This window comes from Fusarium sambucinum, chromosome I (genome assembly GCF_050947815.1).
Source record: "Fusarium sambucinum isolate potato_lamoka chromosome I, whole genome shotgun sequence".
In the NCBI taxonomy this organism is placed as follows: domain Eukaryota; kingdom Fungi; phylum Ascomycota; class Sordariomycetes; order Hypocreales; family Nectriaceae; genus Fusarium; species Fusarium sambucinum.
In genome coordinates this window covers 10,439,829-10,462,260 of record NC_139294.1, presented here as the reverse complement: position 1 = coordinate 10,462,260, position 22,432 = coordinate 10,439,829, and the positions used below count along the sequence as shown (strand labels likewise).

The 22,432-nt window shown below is 49.2% G+C and overlaps 7 protein-coding genes across 7 annotated transcripts; 3 read left to right on the top strand and 4 right to left on the bottom strand.

Annotated features, from left to right (window-relative positions):
* Positions 1-694: 694 nt before the first annotated feature.
* Positions 695-1,925, bottom strand: FSST1_006112 (integral membrane protein DUF92-domain-containing protein; the record flags this gene model as incomplete). The annotated part of the gene is made up of 3 exons (XM_083232448.1): positions 695-1,554; positions 1,606-1,687; positions 1,740-1,925. The coding sequence occupies 3 exons, from the start codon at positions 1,923-1,925 to the stop codon at positions 695-697; spliced, it is 1,128 nt and encodes a 375-aa protein (XP_083089542.1).
* A 1,013-nt stretch (positions 1,926-2,938) lies between these two features.
* Positions 2,939-5,326, bottom strand: FSST1_006111 (uncharacterized protein; the record flags this gene model as incomplete). The annotated part of the gene is made up of 1 exon (XM_083232447.1): positions 2,939-5,326. One exon carries the CDS (start codon positions 5,324-5,326, stop codon positions 2,939-2,941), a length of 2,388 nt encoding a protein of 795 aa, XP_083089541.1.
* Positions 5,327-7,582: 2,256 nt separating this feature from the next.
* Positions 7,583-10,726, bottom strand: FSST1_006110 (formate--tetrahydrofolate ligase-domain-containing protein; the record flags this gene model as incomplete). Its single annotated transcript, XM_083232446.1, has 6 exons — positions 7,583-7,662; positions 7,709-7,806; positions 7,856-10,383; positions 10,436-10,473; positions 10,525-10,545; positions 10,603-10,726. The coding sequence occupies 6 exons, from the start codon at positions 10,724-10,726 to the stop codon at positions 7,583-7,585; spliced, it is 2,889 nt and encodes a 962-aa protein (XP_083089540.1).
* A 1,528-nt stretch (positions 10,727-12,254) lies between these two features.
* FSST1_006109 (translation initiation factor eIF3 subunit i) lies at positions 12,255-13,455 on the top strand (the record flags this gene model as incomplete). The annotated part of the gene is made up of 3 exons (XM_083232445.1): positions 12,255-12,304; positions 12,442-13,039; positions 13,090-13,455. 3 exons carry the CDS (start codon positions 12,255-12,257, stop codon positions 13,453-13,455), a joined length of 1,014 nt encoding a protein of 337 aa, XP_083089539.1.
* A 558-nt stretch (positions 13,456-14,013) lies between these two features.
* FSST1_006108 (SNF2 family N-terminal domain-containing protein) lies at positions 14,014-17,590 on the bottom strand (the record flags this gene model as incomplete). Its single annotated transcript, XM_083232444.1, has 5 exons — positions 14,014-14,148; positions 14,203-16,482; positions 16,532-17,212; positions 17,268-17,432; positions 17,507-17,590. The coding sequence occupies 5 exons, from the start codon at positions 17,588-17,590 to the stop codon at positions 14,014-14,016; spliced, it is 3,345 nt and encodes a 1,114-aa protein (XP_083089538.1).
* Positions 17,591-18,450: 860 nt separating this feature from the next.
* FSST1_006107 (uncharacterized protein) lies at positions 18,451-19,182 on the top strand (the record flags this gene model as incomplete). Its single annotated transcript, XM_083232443.1, has 1 exon — positions 18,451-19,182. One exon carries the CDS (start codon positions 18,451-18,453, stop codon positions 19,180-19,182), a length of 732 nt encoding a protein of 243 aa, XP_083089537.1.
* Positions 19,183-20,170: 988 nt separating this feature from the next.
* FSST1_006106 (polyadenylate-binding protein) lies at positions 20,171-20,909 on the top strand (the record flags this gene model as incomplete). The annotated part of the gene is made up of 3 exons (XM_083232442.1): positions 20,171-20,290; positions 20,348-20,604; positions 20,660-20,909. 3 exons carry the CDS (start codon positions 20,171-20,173, stop codon positions 20,907-20,909), a joined length of 627 nt encoding a protein of 208 aa, XP_083089536.1.
* Positions 20,910-22,432: the final 1,523 nt, after the last annotated feature.

Sequence of the window (22,432 nt, the reverse complement as noted above, 5' to 3'; positions counted from 1 at the left end):
GACTCAACCTTGAACCTATTACACATTTAAATGAGCAACTTGAACTCGTCAGGTCCTGGGCTTACCCCAGGTTTCCGTCGATATCTTGCTATCTCTGGGTAGCAAAGAGCAATTAATCTCGATCACTAAAGGCCTCAAGGTTATTGGATCGCCAGAAAAAGGAAGCAAATCGTTTGGCTTTCCTCGCTCCCACCCTCCAATTTTTCCAGTCATAAATCTGGGGAATTGGGTGATGGAATCACGTCTAGATAATTCGACGCGCGAATGAGGTTGGACCAACCTGTTGAGGAGATATCGTTCCGGGTTTTAAATCTGAATCTACCGGTTCCGCATTGAGTGTCGCATTAGTGAAGAATTCAGGCACCTGGGGCCTCGGAATCAACTCCGGGTCTGATGTCCCGATACGTTGCGACTCACGCCGAGACCCGGCGGGGGGATTAACGGGGTGTGACGGACCTTCACCGGGGCTTGACCGTGCCAAGATGAAATCGTTCAAAATTTCTGTGTCTTGACGCAGTTCAACACCATCCAGTGGCAACGGGTAACGTGGTTTAAATCTCGTGATGGATCAAGACCTACCAGATTGAGCGGCGGGTTCCTTTTTACATCACTTTATTCTCATTTGTCTTGGCAAAAAAGGGCCAAGTTCAATTTTTTGTTCTTGACCCTCAAAATGACGTCGCTACTTGTGTCACTACACACCCATGACGCTCTGAATGGGTACGTCCCAGTACCAACTTGCAGCCGCCATGCCGCCGACGCTCATCATAGCTGCCATGAGGAAATTGACATCATTGTTATCCAGAAGATCCCACCCGTTCTCAATGGTCCGCGATGGTTGTTGGTCTCCAAAACTTGACTTGCGGTGCTTGTCCTTGGGGTCGTAAACCTCGGCGTGAGCATCATGATCATCTGCAATGGCGGAACCATCCGACTTCTCTTTGACGTCGTCCTTTTTCAAATGCGCTGCAGGACCCTCAGTAGACTCGGCGACCAGCACCCGGTTGCCACCTTCACCCTCAACGATTTTGCCTGAACGTACGTCACGAACTGAACGTTGAAACAGACCTCCCAAGAAACTGTCCAAGACACTGCCAAGAGCACCCCAGAGCACCATAAACCCCATGAATTTGCGGCGCTCCAGCATCGTCCATGGTGCACCACCACCTGCGGGCGTTTGGGTTGACTCTTCTGTGCACGATGGCAGAAACAGCATAGAGGCAGTGACAATAATCATGGACCCTAGCAGACCTGCACCCAGCCCCAGTAGAGTAACACCACCGTTCGTTCCGCGGGGGACCTTTCGTAGAGTTGGTGATGTGATGAGGCGAGGTTGTCCTGAGGAGAGAATGCCAAGTTCGGAGCTGAAGGTATCGGCCGCAACGGCCGCATAGTTGGCGATGATTCCAACGACCAGGAGGTCACCGCCCCATGAGAAGCATAATGATCCCGTAGGATCCGGGGTATTGGGATCGGCGAATGCGGCTTCTCGCTTGCGTAGCTGGTTTGCGTGGAGGAGAGAGAGGACAGAGGCCATCAAACTGTTGGCGAGGACTGCAGAAGTGTCAGCTATCTGTGAAGGGATAACTATATCTAAGCGCTTACCTTGAACATGTGTTCTAGGCCCTTCTCCTCCAGAGGTGCCCTTAGAACGAACAGTATAATTGGCCTTGATTCCTTCTTTGATCTGAAGTTTTGTCAGAATAGGGGCATTTTGTGAAATAGCGGGCGCAACTCACATGTGTCACACGCGTCCCAGCAAGGAAGAAAACGCATAGGAGTGCGAATGGTAGATTCCATGGGTGATATGCGTGTGCGATAGCTGTCAGAGTCGCAGCGAAGATGCCAGCGGGCGTCAAAGAGTTTCTGCTCTTGGCGCGGTAAATGAGCGCGCAAGTCGCGGGGAATGCGTACAGCAATCTCATGACTGATTTCTCAAGCGCTTAGAATATTAGAAAGTGTAGGGCGCAAAGCAAGTTGGGGTTGTCAAGCTCCCTTGTAGTTAAATCAATGCTCCTGCTACTTTCACAAACTCACGTTAGCGGATTAGTAGAGCTTCCTTGGTCAGCTGACGTCAGCGACCTAGAGACAGCCACGTGGGCGATGTTGGGAAAGAGCCAGCAACACCAAGAAGAAGCATGAGAAGATGATGGATTGGAAGGAACGACTATTCTGAGAGTAACCATTTAAGACGCTAGGATAAAGCGGCATCTGCGACAATCCTCATTGACCTTCCAGCATTACAGATTATTCGAGGCGCACCTACCCTAAACTCTGACTTCCATCATCAATGACAAAACGTGCCTGATCTTGATACCTACCATACGTGATTTCTAAAGTTTAATACTGACTTCGCCCTTCACTCTGTAGCTAAGACTCATACCAAGTGCGATATAGGATCGCTAAGTTTGTGGCCTCTAATTCCTGGCTGGCTTTTATCTTCTTATCAAGTTTGATTAGGCGACACTGTCAATATCTGGTCACTTTCAACACAGTCATTTCTGTGGCTTCTATGGACGAAAGCTAGATACGACTACACAATGTGGCATATCACTTTGAGATATAGAATACTTTGCTCTGATAACGCTGGGTCCGGAAGGATGATAAACTCGTCAGACTTTAGATTAGACGCTTCTTTCATGCCACGCATCTAAGCTTCAGGTTTCCTGTTGCACAGACATATTGTGATATTACCCCTATCTCGGGTGATAAAATGTTGGTAAGGTACATACTTGGGATGCCGTAGAAACACAAACAGCGTCCAAGGGCTCGATACCGTCAATAGCCGATACCTAATTACAAAATTCAAACCAGTTCCCACTATCTGGGTTGTTCCCACTATCTGGGTTGTTCCCACTATCTGGGTTGTTCATTTTGATCTTTCCGCTACAGTAACTCCCTTCCCAGTCTCGCGCTAATTGCAAATCATCCAGGAAACTTATGCATCTTCCATATCCAGAGCTTGAAAAGACATATACGTCGCATCTTCGGCACCTGAGCTAGGCCAAACCCATTGAGTGTTCTGCACAGAGGCTGGGCCAGCAGCCTGAAAGTTCAACATATGGGCCGGCTGTGAGTACCACACGTTCTGCATTGGAGTCCCGTTTTGCAATCCCGACTGAACCACTGTAGGAGAGCTCATATTACCTGTGGCCAAAACACCTGGAGAGTAGTTCTCGTCGACATGCCATTTGGTCATTTCCTCAAAGGGAGTGAATGATTGGGTCGAGACACTGGTCGACGACGCTGATGAGGATGGCATGGATGAAGACATTCTCGGACCACCCTCTGCATAGCGGAATGGTGAGGGGATATCGGCCGAAGAGTCATCTGTAACAATGAAAGCATTCGATGCCTCATTGTTAGGGGAGTGGGACAAGGATCGAATGTTGCTCATCCTTGGGTCCAGCAACCCCAATGCATTTGAGGAGCCTTGATCACTAAAAGCTCGGATACAAGCTTTCAGTTGCTTTCTCATATTTCGCAAAGACGTAGTCTGGTAGAAATGTCTGGTTTTGCTGATTGTATACAAAGAGCTTGCTAAAGAACACAGCCGACTGTCCCAATCAGGACGGAAGTAGCCAGGGTCAAGACCAAGCCCTAGATTCTGGCTAACAAGACTGAAAGCTCGAGAACATGCATCCAAAAGATTGCAAAGGGCCTTGGACAGATGTTCTTGGATGGGGGAAACAGGAGTTGTATGTTGGTCGAGCTGGCCGGCAGGGGCCGAAAGGGATCGGATAATATGTTCCAACGACGAGCAGAACTGATGCAAAGTCTCTGTAGGGAGGATGACTTGGTCGTAGAATGACCCATTCTTGGGGAAGAGAAGTTGGATGATCATTGTCTGGTGGAATGCAACGATCAAGTGCTGCGATTCATCTGGTTGGTCACCTCGATTAGAGCGTTTTGTATTTGAGCTTTCAACTTCACCCACAGTCTCCCTGCAGACATCAAGACCATGTTTGGATGCAACTTGGTCTGATTGTGAAAAAAGGTAGGCAACCGTGTTGACAATATGGGCAAGGGGTCGCATCTCTTGGATGTTTCGTTTCTGTTTCTGGAGTGTGTTGAAGTTTTCCGAAACAAGGTCGAGTTGTATAGAGACGGACGAGTTTTCTGTTGCGGGAAGAGAATCATGCGTAAAGGTCGACAGGCTGGCATCGGGTGGAACTCCTGCCTGAATGGACATCCAGAGGTTGAGCGAAAAGTTCGTCCACCAGAGATTAGAGACAATCTCTTTCTCAACATCGAGAACATCGACCCCGTTGATACGACTCGAGCTGGGTGGAGAGGCATCCTTTGACATGCAGTCCTTGATTCGGGTTACCATTTTGCTCGCAACTTGTACATAGCAAACGGCTCGGCGGTATTCGTTTGCCGAGAGGGCATTCCAGGCTAGCAAAACCAGTGTCTGTGCAGTGGTAACATCTTTGTAGACCCTTGTTGGCACTCCAGAGTACACAGCGTCGTTTTCTTCGGAGGGTTGGTTGGGTCGCATCTGCAGCTGAGCCTTTGCCCATTGCAGGAGTTCGTGCCCGCGTGTTACCATCGGTCCCTCGCCGATGACAAAACTAGCATCTGCGAGCATAATAGCTATGAGGATCTCGTCGCAAGTATCTTCGCGCATTTCCCGGAGGAGCAACGTCTTCGAGATAAGGAAGGTCAAAGGATGTGCCGAGAACCAAACATCTATCAACTGGTTTCTTTGTCGATGGCTAAAGGTGGAGATGGGGCTGCTGCAGTATGATGCATTGTTGTCAAACATGCTGGAAGCTTTGTCGCTGGATAAACCAGACCGAATCAATTGACTGTTGGAATCATTAGGTTGACAGGATCCCAAGATGCTATATCCCTGACCAACAGAACCGACAAGGTCACAGGCTACCAGGGGAAGGAGTCCAATGCATCGAGCTTTGTTGCAGCTCGCCTGCAGCTCAACATGACTTGCTTCTCCAAAAACCATTGGGGAAAACCTGTCCTGAAACGCCTGCTCAAGGGAGGCAGCAAGGCTTTCGACGCCATCCCCCAGCGACACAACATCTTCATGTGCTCTTCTAGGGGACATGGAAGAAGCAGGGTTGGCCGAGCATGACCGTCTCCTCTTGCTTTCGGGTAAGTCATGTTCGCTTCGTACCTGCAGTAGGTTGTTGCCTTTGGTGCCGTCGAAGCTGAGATTCCGTCCTTTGGCTCGTGGAGATTCAAAGTCGTAGATGCAGTCGACGCCTTGCTTGCGGCAAGCTTCGCAGATTGTTTCGTTGGAACACTTGATCTTCCTGGCTCGACAAAAAGCACAAGATCGTCTCAAGGGATGTTTTGAAGACATGCTGTTGCTCAAGGGTATGGTAATCATGGATTGTTGTACATGGGGACTAAAGAGACCTGAAAGCTCTTGGAGTAGTACTTGAAGGGATTGAAACAGAGACTCGGAGGAAGAATCAAGAAGCCGGTCTTTGTATGAGGTTGAAATGGCGTTGGCTGCCTTGATTTGGCTTCGAAATAGATTGGTCTCGACAGAAGCTAGGCAAGCCCACACTGTAGGGCTCAGATCAGTACCAGGGCCTCTCAGATCCTGGTAGCCTGTCTTATTGGCAGGTAATCTTGGAAGCAACCGAAAGCTTGTTTAGCTCTCCATGTCAAAGGCCTGCATCATTTAGGGCTGATAGCTTCAAGTGGCAGTGTCCTGTTGTGTTGGGTGATGGCGCACCATTGTGCTGGTAACGTGGAGGGAGAGTTCTGGCATGATGCTAGCGAACGAGCCAATGTATTGGATGGTATGAATATGAGGTTGACATGACATCGGTCCAAGGCAGTGTCAGATGCTTATTCTTAGCTTGTAGGTAGTATCAGTAGACAGGCACGATCCATGCTTTAGATCAGGCTCTTGGCAAGGCAGTCACCGGCATACCCGTTATGGTCACCGCTTAGTCCACGTCTATATACGAAAATTATCCATCTATATGTCGCTGACACGAAGCTTGGTGAGGTGTCTTGCTCGTGTGCGTATTGACCAAGCTACATTATCTGAGACGGAAAATAACATAAACGTACAAGCCACAACAATGCAACAGCCATACTAGACTATTCGCATTCCCTTCCCAATACGGCACACCTGGAAAAGTCAGATGTCTCGCAGAAGCAACTTTATCCAGGACATCTCCGGAGATGTACGCAGTTTATCACAAACACTGTACAGAAGATGGCGTCAAGGGCCTCAGATTCTAACCCCTTCTGTGATCAGCCGTACCGTACCGACAGGGCAGAACCGTTGGCGGGGTTAAATCCTTCGGCAGTGACTGTCTTGCTTGTTGGGTGTGCGACAAGTCTGAAAGCTTTTTTCGTAACATTGAGACTAATGCTTGTCAAACCAAGGTTGTCTAGTTGTTGGCCATAAGTAAGCAATGCTGTATAATTAGATGTCGAGACATACAGTACGTATTTCTATCGATCAACAGTCTTCCCATGATCTATTCTCGCCCTAGAAGAGCAGCACTTGTTCTTCAGCTTCCTTGGACGTACGTCACCCCTTCAACTTTGAACAAACTCGTACAGAGTTTAAAAATGCAATAACCTCAATGGGCGGTAAGGATCAAACGGTACCGCTCCCTTATGCAGGCGCCGAGCCATTGGTTCCTACCTTGCTAGTCGAGTCGGGCTGAGTCTTACATGGCTTCTCGTGGCTATCTTGTTGTGACCAATAACAAGCTTTGAAGCTGTAGCTCCCATACAGTGAAATCTGAGCTGAACGACAGGCCTATTTAGGCAATCAAGGTAATACCTGGTAACTACGGTTAACCATGCCTGCCATCATTCCAGTTCAAGTATTCCCTGCTCCATCTCCCTAGATCTAACAGAACTTCGATCTAATAGTAAAAAGATTATACCACCTGCAACTCTCCTGGAGCGTCTTTGTTGACAGCTCAAATAAGGTTGATCTATACTCCACACGAAACGCCTCTTTCCAACTGTTCTAGGCTCAGGTTGGTTATCAACGGGAAATTCCGACCCTGTCACATTGTCAAGTACAATGGAGGCTTGTTGTGGTGGTAAACTTCCTAGCCAACTACCTATATACTACTGGGTAGCAGAAAACATGGCCTCGTAAGTCTTAGGGTATAAAAATAAGTAGTCCAAGAACTATAGCCTAAGGGGCAAAAAGTGACCTCTAATTTCGTCTCTTATGCTTCCAGTGGTCAATTTTTCTGATGCTTTGAGGACATAACACGGCATCTACATGTTCCCAGCATCGTAGGCATGCGACTTTGTGGCTGCGGTACTGCACTCTAGCGTAACACATACAACGGCAAATTCCGTCAACGCCTGTTACGTGGTATGTATATGCATGGTGCGGTTGCATTTCCAGCCAAGGCAGAATTTAGGGTGTTCAGCTGTGACTAGACTATTGGCAGATCTGGATTCAGCACCCCCAATGTCGGGATCCCCCAGCTCTCGTTCAATCAATCACCATCTCATCACAAGTGACCCCAGCTTTATCCAGGTGAATTTTGATTCTAAATATTGCCATAAAACGGCAGATGATATGTGATTCCGCTAAACCAGTCCCGCACCATGTGTTGAAATGTCACGTCCAATGTTTCGCCTTGCCATTCGTGACTCCCACGTTGAGTTGAGGGAGCACAGTCCCGTATTCCTTGCCTCCAGCTACTTATCCATTATGCATGAGAGTTTTGGTATCATTAAAACAGACCTTCGATCTCGCCTGTCTCCACGTTGACGTCGACGTTGAGATAACCAGGTGCTGTTGGCAGACCTGGAATCGTTTGGATGTCGGCAGCAAGGGCATAGCTAGGCATATGTTAGTTACGTTACGTTCAACAGTAGGGAATAAGCTTACAAATATCCTGCTCCGGCAGCCAGTCTGACATCGCGAATGGGAACCGTGAAGCCAGTAGGAGCGCCCTTCAGGTCGGGATCGTGAGAAAGAGAGTATTGCGTCTTGGCCACGCAAATGGGCAAGTGACCAAATCCTTGGCGAGTGTATGTATCAACCTTCTTCTGGGCAAGCTCGCTGAGCTCGACCTTTTCGGCACCATACATCTTCTTTCCAATGGCCTCGAGACGCTCTTGGACGGTTCCGTCGAGGTTGTAGGTGAACTTGAGGTCCTTGGGCTTATCAGCTGCCGCAATGACACCGTGGGCCAGATCAACGGCACCCTTGCCACCCTCAGCCCAGTGGTTAGACAGGATAGCATCCTCAGCACCGGCCGAGACAGCCTCCTCGCGGATGACGGCGATTTCAGCATCTGTGTCGGTCGCGAACTTGTTGATTGCGACGACGACAGGAATACCAAAAGACTTGGCATTGGCAATTTGCTTCTTGAGGTTCACGCAGCCAGCACGCAGGATATCGACATTCTCCTCCTTGTAAACAGGGCTGAGGGCAGCGCCAGGAGCGATAGGAGGGGCACCGCCATGGACCTTGAGAGCCCGGACAGTGGCAACGATGACAACAACGTCGGGAACAAGTCCAGAGGTACGGCACTTGATGTTGAAGAATCGCTCACCTCCCATGGTAAAGTCGAATCCAGCCTCAGTAACGACGAAGCCGGCCTTCTCCTTGTGGTCTTCATCAGCCTCGGTACCGGCAAGCTTCAGTGCAAGCTTGTCGGCGAGGATAGAGCTCTGTCCAATGCTAATGTTGGCAAAGGGACCAGCATGGACAAAGACGGGAGTACCCTCGAGAGTCTGCATGAGGTTGGGCTTGATAGCATCCTTCATGAGGGCAGTGAGGGCACCACCAGCGCCAAGATCGTCAGCTGTGACAGGGTCACCACCTCGTGATGTGGCTACGACCATTGATCCCAGGCGCTCGCGCATCTCAGCCAGGTTGTTGCTGAGAGCGAGGATAGCCATACACTCACTAGCGACGGTGATGTCGAATCCAGTCTCTCGCGTCTGACCCTTCTCAGTAGGGGCGGTGCCCACTGTAATGCCTCGCAGGTGACGGTCATTCACGTCGAGAACTCGCCTCCAAGTGATAGTCTCTGGGTCGATGTCCAATCGAGCAAATCGGTGGATCTCGTCTTCTGTCAACTCGTCGGGGTTTGTCTTGTCAATTCCGAGCTTCTTCAAACGCCGGAACATTACAGGAGCAAACTTCCTCTCGCCATTCTTGACGGGAACTAGTCGCTTGTACAAGGGGCCGTCCTTCTGGGTGTTCTCGTGGAAAATGCGAGTCTCGATAGCAGCCGCTAGCAGGTTGTTGGCAGCACCAATGGCGTGGATATCTCCAGTCAAGTGCATGTTGAACTCGTCCATAGGGATGACCTGACTGTAGCCTCCTCCGGCAGCACCTCCCTTAATACCAAAGGTAGGGCCCTGGCTGGGCTGTCGTACGTTGGCAAATGTCATGCGTCCGACATGAGCTCCCAGAGCCTGAGCCAGGCCCATAGTTGTTGTGGACTTGCCCTCACCAAGAGGAGTAGGAGTGATACCAGTGACGACGACATAACGGCCGTTTCTTCGGTGCTCCAGTCGTTGCATGAGGCCAAGGTCGACCTTGGCCTTGTATGCGCCGTAGGGTTCCAGCTCGTGGGGTGCAATGCCAATCTCAGCGGCAATTCGTGTGATATCCTTGGGTGTTTGAGCTCGAGAAACGGCGATATCTGAGGGGACGGGGTCCTCCAGCTTTAGGGGTAGGGGGATGGTCTTGCGAAGCTTCTGAGACTCAAAGTACCAGGTTGTCGCATCGACAACGTTCTGCATCAACATGGCAACAGTCATGGGGCCAACACCGCCAGGAACCGGAGTAATGGCAGAGGCAACCTCAACTGCAGAGGCGTAGTCCACATCACCAACAAGTCGCTGGCCGGATTTCTTAGTAGCATCGGGCAGGAAGTTGGTTCCAACATCAATGACAACGGCGCCAGGCTTGATCCAGCTGCCCGGAACAAAGAGGGGCTGGCCAATAGCGGCGACGAGAACATCTGCGTTTCGAACATGCTCCTCAATGTTTTGTGTCTTGGAGTGCACAACAGTAACAGTGGCGTCGGCGTTTCGCAAAAGATAACTGACGGGACTGCCAACGATGTCACTTCTTCCGAGGACAACGGCGTTCTTGCCCTTCAGGTCGATACCAGACTCCTGGAGGAGGATCATGCAACCCTTGGGTGTGCAAGGAATGAAAAGCGGCTTGCCACCCCTCTTGGCGAGCTCTCCAATGTTCTTGGTGCCAAAGCCGTCGACATCCTTCTCATCTGCCACAAAAGATGTGACGGTGTACTCAGAAATGTGCTTGGGGAGAGGCAATTGAACCAAAATACCATGAACAGCAGGGTCGTTGTTGTGCTGACGAATATGGTCAAGAAGCTCTGCCTCAGAGATAGATTCAGGGTAGTGCAGCAATTGGCTGTCAATACCAGCCTACGATGAAGAGTCAGTGGCTGAGTCCTAGGTCGCGAGATCCTCAACTGACCTCAGCGGCAGCCTTGAGCTTCATGCGAACATAAGTAGCTACATGGCGGGGTTAGTGGTGAGATGATGGCGGGGCAGCATTTTACGAACAAGAGTCTGAGCGATCACCAACTGTAGGGCATTTGAATCAGCATTGAACGAGTAAAGTATTGTGAGTAACAAGTTTACCTTGGATGATCTTGAGGCAGGGTTTGAACCTGGGGTTAATCCTCTGCTTCTCATTCACCTCAGCACAGAGCTTCTCCCTGATCGACTTGGCAATGGCATTGCCGTCGAGCTTTGTAGCAACCATTGTGGTCGAGGAAAAGAGTCTTTTCTGTTGTAAACGATTGGAAAAAGACAAAGACTCGACAACAGAGGCTGGAGAAAAGATTGAAGCCAAGTTGTTGCGTCGATTATTGACAGGGAAGCATTCGCTGTATATAGAGTGGGCTTGGGCAGGCGATTTGAGAGGGGCAGTCCGAATAGCGGCTTCTGGGGGAACTCCGGTGAACACGGAAGGAACGTCCGAACACGTGTGAAAGAGGCTTCGCCTGTGCGACTTTGGACATAAAGACGCCTGCGTGTGGGTGAGAATCTGACTTTGCTGGGACCCGCCTACTGCGGGTTCGGCTTGGGGCGTATATGATCGGCTTCGCGACCGTTGATGCTTGCAATTGAGCCTTGATGGTATCGATAACGCTGATGATAGAAACCTCAAATGCCGTCGCTGTCTCGGCACATTTCGGGAACTATTCGTTCTCGTCAACACGGCGCAACGGAAGAGCTCGCCGTACATGGTCAACTCGAATATAATTATATTTCAAGTTGCAAATATGTATTAGATGCCGAACGATCTCCAGACGTCCGACAATGTGTGCATCCAAGTTGATGCAATGCAAGTCTTTCCGTAAAGAAGTTCTAGATCAAAGTCAAACAAAGAGAAAGACAATAATATCAGATCATCGAAACAAGATGATTGATAGCAAAGACAGCAATAGCACGGCACGGTATTGCTAGACACACACTCTGACACTGGTAGCCTTCTTCTTGTGAATGTTGTGAGCTCACTATAACTTTTCCATATTCGAACAGGCAGTTCACTCTTGGCAGTAGTCGGTCGTGAGACTATACCTCGAGGCTGACACAATTCTCGAAAGAAAAGCAGGATCGACCAGGATGAGTCTGGATGTGACTCGTATGTATGGCCAGTAAGATTGGCAGGATTGGCTACAATTGTAGATATGCCTTCAGCCTTGCTTTGTTTTACACCAAGGTGAGGTTGAAGTTGTAAAAATTCCGAATATTCGAGTTCTTGATGCCTCAGGATTGTGTGCTAAAGGTGAGGTCATATTCAGTTAAGGAAGGATCATGCAATGAATCATCTCCAGGTGCTCCTACCAAGTGATTTACGCATTCTGATGACTCTTTAATTCTTTTATGACTCTAACTGTTCTATATGACTTGATTCGTGATAGGCTGGAATATCAAACAGTCATTTACAAAATAAGCGACAAAATTGATCAATCACTCCGAGGCGCCTTAAACCAGTTACTGAAAATTTATTTTTGTACAACCTTAACTTAGTAGCATCCCTCCAGGCAGCCAAGTATCCAGACATGGCTAAGCTCAACTTTAACACACGATCTGATCCTCATCAGGCATTAGCCCTGTGTCACTATTCTAGCTGTGAGGCGGGGGATTCATTTCTTGCCCCACCAAAAGGTCCAAAACGCACACAACCGCCAAAAATTCATCGCGAAAGCCCTCGCCATATAATCAGCCGCTCCGAACCTGCTTCCGTCAACCCCTCCTAGTGCCTGACCCCAGAAACCGAAATCATGAGGCCCATTCTTCTTGCCGGGCACGAGCGTGCGCTCACCCAAATTAAGTATGTGAATATTTACGTCCAGTCTGTATACAACGAGAAAGAGTTGCAGAGAGGGGGATATTGGTCTGAGAGCCTCTATTCGTTATCAGACTTGGGGACCTTCAACTTCACCCGCAACTGTACTAACACACATCCAGGTTCAACAAAGATGGCGATCTCATCTTCTCCGTCGCAAAGGACCAGCAGATCTGCGCCTGGTTCTCCCACAACGGCGAGCGTCTTGGAACCTACCACGGCCACGTCGGTGCTATCTGGACTGTCGATGTCAACCCCACCTCAACCATGATCGCCTCCGGTTCTGCCGACAACACTATCCGTCTCTGGGAGGTCAAGTCCGGCCGCCTCATCAAGACCTGGGAGTTCCCTACCGCCGTCAAGCGAGTCGAGTTCAACGAGGACGGAACCAAGCTACTGGGAGTTACTGAGAAGCGAATGGGTTACCTTTCCAACATTGTTGTTATCGATATCAACCCCGACCTCAACGCCGAGCAGAACGACGAGAAGAGCCTTACCATCGTTTGCGACGAGAGCAAGGCCACCGTTGCTGGCTGGAGCGCCCTTAGCAAATACATCATCGCCGGCCACGAGGATGGCAGCGTAAGCCGATACGACGCCAAGACTGGCGATCTGCTCGACAACGTCCCCGTCCACGAGCTCAACCAGCCTATCGTCGATCTTCAGTGGTCTCCCGACCGCACCTACTTCATCACTGCTTGCAAGGATAAGACTTCCAAGGTACGTCCAGCTAAGCTCCCACAATTCTATTCAATACTGACAATACCCAGCTCATCTCCGCCCGTGACCTCGAGGTCCTCAAGACTTACGTTGCCGACACACCCCTCAACAGTGCCACCATCACCCCCAAGAAGGACTTTGTCATCCTCGGTGGTGGTCAAGCCGCCATGGATGTCACACGAACCTCTGCCCGTCAGGGTAAGTTTGAGGCCCGTTTCTACCACAAGGTTTTCGAGGACGAGATCGGCCGTGTGCGAGGTCACTTCGGTCCCCTCAACACTGTCGCCGCCGACCCTACAGGCAAGAGCTACGCCAGCGGCGGAGAGGACGGGTACGTGCGAGTTCACCACTTCGACAAGGGCTACTTCGACTTCAACTACGAGGTCGAGAGGGAACGAATCAACCGAATGCAGTAGATGCGTTCTTTTCCTGTGTGCTTGCATAGTACGGCGTTTCGGGGGACAAACAAATAAATCTTTTTTGTTCAAATGGGGCAAAAAATAAACGGAAGCTGGAGGTGATGGAAAGACCGGGAGTGTGTAAGGGGAGATATAGGAGGAAGACAAATGGGCTTGTAATTCTTACCATCTCTCCAGGGTTTAAGGAAAGGTCGAAAATTGCACGATTGATCACGTTTCTACGACTTTGAATCTGATAAAAATCACCCTCTTGATGCGATTGCGGCAGTCAAAATTCGCTAGTTCACCACGTCAAGTTCAACATGAGGCAGTACAAAGCTATACATGGTTCTTCTGCTCTCAAACAACTCTTTTTACTGTGCCATCAGCCGTCCTCGCGCCTGTACCCTTCCGACCGTTGCGGCATCGTGTGATGCATGTTCTGGCCCCTTGTCACAAACCGCCAAACCAGATTAATCAAGTACTACACGATGACTTCTCTTATAAGCCCTCAAAGCAACCAAACGCCAAAAGTCTATTACCAACCAACATAATGGAGCCCTCTTTTTTCTCCGCTCACTTCTTTCTACCCTTCTTGCTCTTGGCAGAACCACCCGCGGATGCGGTAGACGCAACACTGGATGCTCTAGACGGAGTTGCCGAGCTGTTCTTGCTAGATTTAACAGATTTGACATTGTCAAGCGCCTTGTTCTACAAGTTCGTTAGCAACAAACATTAGACTAGAATAATCAATCAGTGACTCACCTTGACCCCGTTCTTAGCCTTCTTCTTTGCTGGTGCCATTCCAAGAATGCTATCCTCGTCGTTCTCGTCGTCGGGCTCTCGCTTGGACTTTCCGTTAACACCATTGCGAGCAGGAACATCTTCAAACTCTTTAACAATAGTAGTGATCAGAGTAGTGCAACGACGCGACAGCTCAATAGGCGTCCGGCTGAGGAAGAACCAGTCAAATCGGAAGAGAGGCGATTCTCGAATGTCATCTCGCATCTTCTCGTAGAGACCATCTGAGTCAATACCGTATCGGTCCAGTAGAACCAGCAAAAATCGATCCTCCTCCTCAGTGTACACCTTCTTGTTCGTAGTGGAAACAGAGTAGTTGATCTTGAGCTGCTGCAGAGGAACTCGGTACTGGGCCATCTTCTTTTTTAATAGCTTCTGGTGATGTTCAATGCGGCGTGTACGCTCCTCACCGTCCTCAATGGTTTTGATGTACTTGGGATAGTCGGCAATTTCGGTGTATCTCTGCCAGAAGACCTTGGCATAAGCCTTGATTTCTGGAGGTGACTTGCTGTCAATCTCCTGGGAGATGCCTTCGTAATCGTTTCGCCCATATTTGCCAGATCCGTTGACAAACTGTTGGAAGTCTCGCTTATTCCATTCCCCGAACCCTTGCAGCGAAAGCTTCTCTTTCTCTTCTCTCTCCTCCTCAGTCAAAGGTGTAGCATTATCGATCTCCTGTTGGTCAAGGGCTCTCTCGGCCTCTCGCTCTTCAAGGGTGTCTTCTTCACCGTCAGCGAGAGGAACCTTATACCCGATTTCCTTGCGGTAGTAAGCAGTTTCCCTATCTTGGAGATCGCGAAGACGCGGCGGGTAAAACTGGTAGTCGTGGACAGGAACCTGCTTGGGAGCTCGGGGTGCCTTGGGCTTCGCATCCGCCTTGGGATTGGGATACATGGTCTGTCGGAAGTATTTGTCCATCGAGTACGACTGTTCTTTTCGCTCTCGTTTGGCTGGGTTGATCCAAGTCATGTTGATATTCTTCTTCGTGTTGGCAAAGTTCTCGCCATTCCACTCGTAGGCAGATTCTGAGGTGAACTTTTGCAAATCGTCGATTCCTAGCTTCTCATACTTGGCATTAAGCTCCTTTGTTCGGTCTTCACCTTTGGCAAGGATAGCATCGATGTCATCATCATCAATCTCTCCATCCTTGGATCCCATGGTACCTGCAGCCCCCTTGGACTGGAAGACCTTTTCGGCACCATGCTGAATCATTGACAGAAGTTCGTCCTTGTTTGCTGCGGCCTTAGCGGCTTGTTGTGCACGACCTTGCTGAATAACAAGCTGATCCAGTCGCAGCTTTTGAGCAGCTCTTTCCAAAACCTTTTCTTCAATAGCATTTTCCGTGACAAATCTGTACACGACAACTTGCTTGGTCTGGCCGATACGATGGGCTCGGTCCATGGCCTGCAAATCAGCCTGGGGGTTCCAATCACTATCATAAAGAACGACAATGTCGGCAGTCGTCAGGTTAATACCCAAACCACCGGCACGTGTTGTAAGGAGGAAGACAAACTTCTCCGACCCAGGTTTGTTGTACTCATCAATAGCAGCGATTCGGTCCTCGTGAGCGGTTCCACCATCAATTCGACAGTACTTGTACTCTCGGAAAACACAGTAATCTTCAAGGATGTCCAGTAATCGACTCATTTGGGAGAAGATGAGAACACGGCTGCCCTGCTTCTTGAGTCTCTTGAGTAGTTTGTCAAGAACAGCCATCTTGCCGGCATTGTAAACAAGATGCTCGTCGGTTGTGTACGGAGGGCCTGGCTCAGCACCTTCGAACAGATAAGGGTGGTTACAACACTTTCGAAGCTGCATGACAATGTTGAGCAGTCGGGTCTTCGATTCACGCTTACCGCCTGCACCGTTGACAGCGTCGATATCCTTTTCCAAGATCTTTTGATACCACTTGACCTGCATTTCCGACATGCCCAGATAGACGTTGACTTCCTTTTTGGGCAGCAAGCTCTTCTCCACATCGCTCTTCACACGACGCAACAAGAAAGGGCGGAGAACTTTGTGAAGTTGTTGAACAACTGTATCTTGGTCACGGTCTTGACCAGAAAACCATTGGTCGAAAGCCTCCGAGTCTCCAAAAACATCGGGAAGCAAGAAGTTGAGGAGAGCCCAGAGTTCGTGCAAGTTGTTCTGCAGAGGTGTGCCAGTGATGAGCAGTCGGTTTCGCGAGTCGAACAATCGGATAACCTGCGAAAGTGATGATTCTTCGTTCTTGATACGATGCGCCTGAGTTTTTGTCAGTAAATCCCACCCAATCAGCCTAAAATGAACGCACCTCATCAATAATAATGTACTCCCAGGCAAATTTCTTCAAGTGCGACTTCTCTCGAAGCACCATCTCGTAACTAGTGATGCAAACATCGAATTTCTCATCGACGAGTCTGTCATTGATGAGAGCCTGCCTCTCATCTTTGGCACCTTGTAGCACCAAAACGTCTACTTCAGGTGTCCATTTGGCAAACTCGCGCTTCCAGTTGTCCAGTGTGGATTTGGGGACGATGACCAGATGTGGTCCGTTGATGTCCAGGATGTGGCGTAGGTAACCGAGAAAAGATATCGTTTGAAGAGTCTTTCCGAGACCCATTTCGTCCGCAAGAATGCCAGAGATACCGTTTTCGTGTAGCGAAATAAGCCAATTTAGTCCAGCAACCTGGTAGTCTCTCATGGTACCATGGACGAAAGAAGGGGATTCGCGGAATACCGTCTCAGCAGAGCCTCCCTGTTTCTCATCTTTCAGCAATTCAGCATCTTCTTCAGCTTCTGTGCGTCGACGTCGCTCGCTCGTAGCACCTCCTTGTCTTCCGGCCCCCTTCTTCGTACGGGCTGCTTCGGCGTTCTGTCGATCGATTTCGGTCATGATGTCGCGGATCTTGGGGTCTGGGTTCGTCTCAATGAAATGTCGGAATAAATCCGTGAGGCCGAGCAGATATCTAAATCTTCGGATTGTGTCATCTTCCTGAGGATATGGTCAGTATCTTTCAATGGCGGCCTGGATCTAAAGGGCGACAAACCTTTGATTCACCTAGTCGATCATGTTTCTTTCCGAAAATACTGCGACGGAGTTGGTTGACTTCTGTACGGCGCCTTCGTCCATCTCCGGTAGGCTCTCCGGCGACACTGCTAGCAGTAGTGCTGGGGTTCTCGGTATCGGTGTAATCGGGGGTCTCGTCGACTTCCTAAAGATATCTGATTAGTACATGGTTTTTGCATCACGAGTCGCAAATAGACTCTAGTAAACAAATAAACCTACCATATCCTCCGCCTGACGGTGTTCCTGCGCGTCGGACATGGACGCGTCAGTATCAACAGCGTTGGCTCGAGAGCGAGGCGCCATTACGAGTTGAGTTTATAAACCTCTTTACGCGACTGGCGTCGAGAAGACGCGTTCAAAGAGGTTATGAAGCGAAATGAAGATCAATGCGAATACTTCGACGGTTCGATTCTTTATCTTCTAGGACGTTGTTCGCAAAACGATCCTATGTGGCAATTGTCGTTTGAAGGCTTTGAAATTGTAGATGCGTTTGCTAAGGTGTTGGCGAGTAGAATCTAAACGGTCACCTTGAAGGGGCCAGGCAAGGCTAGCGCATTGCTGCAAAGGTCCCTGTCATGGTTTCCCGGCCCCACAATGCCGTGAGGAAGAAAGAATATTCCGGACAGGACAGCGACGTCACTGCATTCGATCGAGGTTCGACTACAAATGCATGTTTCCAGAAAAAGATTTGATACGATAAAAGCATCCCAAACTGTAACACCAAGCATAACTTCTCTTTACCCGGTTGAACTCTCGACATCACGAGTAGCCGATACTTTGAAGCGTCGTCCGTGTCAAGTCACGTGGCTAATCTCCCCCACTCCACCTGCCGACCCCTCGGTTAGTGCCGTCCATCAGGCTCTGTTGCGGTGTTGAAGTGGATGACTGGTCGAAGGCTTCAGTGACCCCAACCTTTGTTCCCTGCCAACAGTTCAGACTTGGGAAGCAGCTCTTCAGGAGCAACACAACCAAATTTGCTCGACTCTTTTGTATTGTTTGATATTATTCTGCTCTCTTTCTTTTCTAGGAGCATTATCAGATAGAAATTCTACGACTTTACCCCAGACAACAAACAGGTGAGGCGATCATCCCCTTGACTTCCATAAGCCATCGCTGACTCTTTCATTTCCAGCATCTCCGCTACTCTTCGTCGCTTAATCAAAATGGAGCCTATGAGGGGCGTCTCTGGTGGTATGGGCAAGCAGCCAGCTCAACAAGAAAGCCCTGAACAGCTTCTCGACGTCTTCAAGGCAGCTGCTCTCTCGGTGACCAAGCTCTACAAGATCTCTGCTGCCGGACAGTCAAAGGCACGAGCCGATGGATATCAGGATTGTCTCGATGATCTTTTGCAGTTCTTGGACAAGGAGGGATTGGGCCTCGGCGATGGAGAAGGATGGAAGATTCGGAAATGGGCGACCGAAAGGCTCGACGGCCGTGAGAGCAGCTCTCTGAACACGGAGAGCGAGGATGAAGCGGAGAAGACGGAGACGGCTTCATCGCCTGAACTGAGCCGTCAAAGTGTTCCTCCTCAGCAGCCAAGCCAAATGCGAACCGACTCTGCACCCCCGAGCATTCCTCCTGTCCACGAAGAGCCAACGCCGATTGTTGTCCCCACTCAGGACAACTTCAACTTCCAGTCATCACATCCTTACCCTAACATCGCCACTCTCGACCTGTCGGACTCGAGGTCCCATGATGACACACCTACTCTTACACGACCGTCGAAATCCAGACTCACCGGCGGCTCAAGCCGGGCTTGTCCCAGGGGTCCAGGACATTTGGTACAAAGAGCAGGGTCTAAGCGCAAGCTGAACTTTGATGAAATCTTTGATCTCGGCAGTCTCAGTGGAAAGGATACATTTGGTAATGGAGGCAAGCGTAGCCGACATGCTTGAGCGTTTGATGAGGTGGCGATACTTTCTTTTTGTTCTTGTCTTTTACACAACATATGTCTCGGAGCACTGGGTACTAGATGGAATGGGATGGGATGGGATGAGGCATGTTTACAGACGGACGCATTGACTAGCGAAGAGCATGGGCGGCGTTTGGAGGACGTAACGATTGCATTTGAAGGGTGTCTCTGAAGGTTCTTACTCATTTTGACCTAGCGACTGACCCCCTTCCTTTTTTACGGTAGCACGATAAACTTGACGATGATGAATCCCCCTTTTCCGTTCGTTTTCAACTATTTGCTTGTGGTAATTCGTGTGTAGAGCTGGCACGCTGATCACAACGATATGTGAGTGCTGTTCAGGTTAAGAGTGGTATACAAAGTTCGAATTTATTAAAGGCATTCTAGCATTGTTGGAATCACAATCTCACACAATCAATCATCACGATTTAAATACTTAGAAATATAATTAATAATTTGCTATACAACCGTTTCAATATGTCGGTATTTTCTATCCATCCATTCAGTCATGACGTGCCGGCTCATCTTCGGGTAGACTCGTCTCCACATGCTCACCGTTGTAAGCTCGAGTTAACAAACAAACTTGCAGGGAATGTTGCTATTGTACATGCAGCCCAGTGCAAGGTACAGACAGCTACTGCACCCTGGCTTTCGTCTCGTTCATCGTGCATTATTTCTTTCTTCGCGATCACTCAACTTGTTTCGCGCTTTTTCGTGTGCCATGTTTTTTTTCTGATTCATACTCTTCGATTATCCAGACAACATCAAGCACTTCTGTCAGAGGTATGTTTTTTCCAGCTCTTGAAATGCGCTACGCTTTGCATCATTATAAAATGATGTCAAAGACACATTAGACGCTACGTGATTTTTATTTGGTCTTTTTCCAACTATCATCCGACCTTTACTAATCCTGTTCACATAGAAGCACCACATACGAAACTCCATATTAGATCGTACACGAACTAGTCAACATGTCGGATTCGGGCAAACAAGAGGACAGACCTATGGTTGAGAACCAGGTCGAGATTGATCATGACCGCGAGCATGACGAGGAGCAGGAGCCCGGAACTGAGATGTCGGCGACTGAGGAGGTGTGTTAGGCGCGCAAAGAGGTGGACTTAACATGGAAACTGACGCCGCACCCTTAGGAAGAAATCACTGCCATGAAGCGCCGCGTGGCAGAGATGGAAGAGGAGGCCAAGAAGCTTCGTGAGATGCAGGCGACTTTGGAGCAACAGTCTGCAGAGCTTGCGGATGACAAGGAGTCAATCGACGCGCGCAGCATCTTTGTTGGCAACGTTGACTACTCCGCCTCTCCTGAGGATATCCAGGCTCACTTCGAAAGCTGCGGCTCCATTAACCGAGTCACCATTCTTCTTGATAAGTTTACTGGACAACCAAAAGGGTATGCTCCAGCCGACTTTTTCCATCACGGAATACTGCTGACACTATATTTCTAGCTACGCCTACGTCGAGTTTACCGAGCCCAGCCTGGTCGCCCAGGCCCTCGTTCTTAACGAGAGCATGTTCAAGGGCCGCAGCATCAAGGTTACACCAAAGCGCACCAATGTTCCTGGCATGAGCCGTGGTCGTGGTCGTGGTGGATTCCGCGGCGGCCGAGGCAGCTTCCAGGGCCGAGGCGGCTTCCCTCGAGGAGGCGGTTATCGTGGTGGCTACCGTGGTCGTGGACGAGGCTTTGCCCCCTACTAGGAGCAGGACCGCGCATTGCTTTTTGGACATGATCAACGACCCGATCAGCCCAGACCTTTCGAGATTAAGGTCGAGGAATCTCATGGGCTTGATGACACCCCCTACTATCCCGGGTCTATGGATCACTAATTGTGGTTTCTGTGTTAAATATTTCTTATCCTCTATTCAGGGTTACAGTTGTAAGGAGAAGGGTGCATTCAGCAGGGACAAGATGATGCATGTCGTCCATCAATCATATCAGATGGGGAAACATAACCCACAGCGATGCCAAGGAAGGGAACCGGAGTTTTAGGTCTTTACTTACTTTTATTTCATCATCAAAATTACAACAAAAGCGGTTCATAATGTTACCGATGCCTTTCGTCACCTTCTTTCCACTTCTGCAGTCCAAATGTCTATGATGATAGCATGTCTTCAATTAGAACATTTAATGACATGATGCCACGCGTTCGCATCGAAGTTCGGACTGCTCAAGAGGCCGCCCATATCGTACCCCCACAGTAGTTTGTGCCAGGGCGCAGATTGGCAACTGCAATGAAGACTTTAATGCAGTGAGACACATCCGGTGTCAAGGAGTAAGTCAAATAGAAAATCTGGCTGACATGCGACAACCAATAGTCAAGAGCAGGCAGAGGCCTTACCCTATAGCATATGCGCAACTCGACTCGCCAGCAACCAGATTACATGTAATCAAGACCATAATGAATTTACTTGAACATCGCACAAGAGCACATAGTCGGCCATTTGCCTATAAAGTAGTTCATCGATCATTGGATTTTATATGAACGGATGAGAATGTTTCCGTTGCGCCGTACTGTTGTACTTTCACAATCATAAAACTGCAATTATGCAACTGACCATTACTTGACGGGCAGATCACAACAAAAACATCCCTGTTGGCTACTAAGTTATACTGACCTCATAACATCTGCTGTCGACGCAATCAATTTGTGTTGACGTCCGTCTGGTGGCTCAGCGGATGCTATTTGCAGACAAACAAGCCACTACGAATTCAGACGTCTACTCCGTATTCTTATTATGGTACGGATAAGCTGTAATAATGCTGCAGGGAGAAATGATATCCGTCTCTGTATTACAAGCTTGTAGGTAATTGGTTTCATATTGATCCTACAGATCATGGGTATTAGGCATTGTGAGCTGGTTGTCAAAACATAGCAAGGAGCCCAAACTTGACCATGGGACCCAGCAGTAGGTGCTTCTAAGCGCCAGATGATGCTCGATTTGACTAGGCGTCCACTGAAAGTTGTGCCGATGATCCGTACGCCGCAGTTAGTCTTGGAATATCTACCTAATAGGTCATGATGAGGATTTGAAAGGTACTTATGATTCCATAACGTACGCTACCGTGACATGGTTCTAAGCTTTACTGCCGAGGCAGTGTTGATTGTGAATGATTATTAGTAGAGGTATGATTTCTCATCAACCACAAATCAAAGTGGCGATAAGATAGTTATGGGGTTCCAGCCTCAGAGCAGATTTTTGCGTAGAAGATGATATAAATT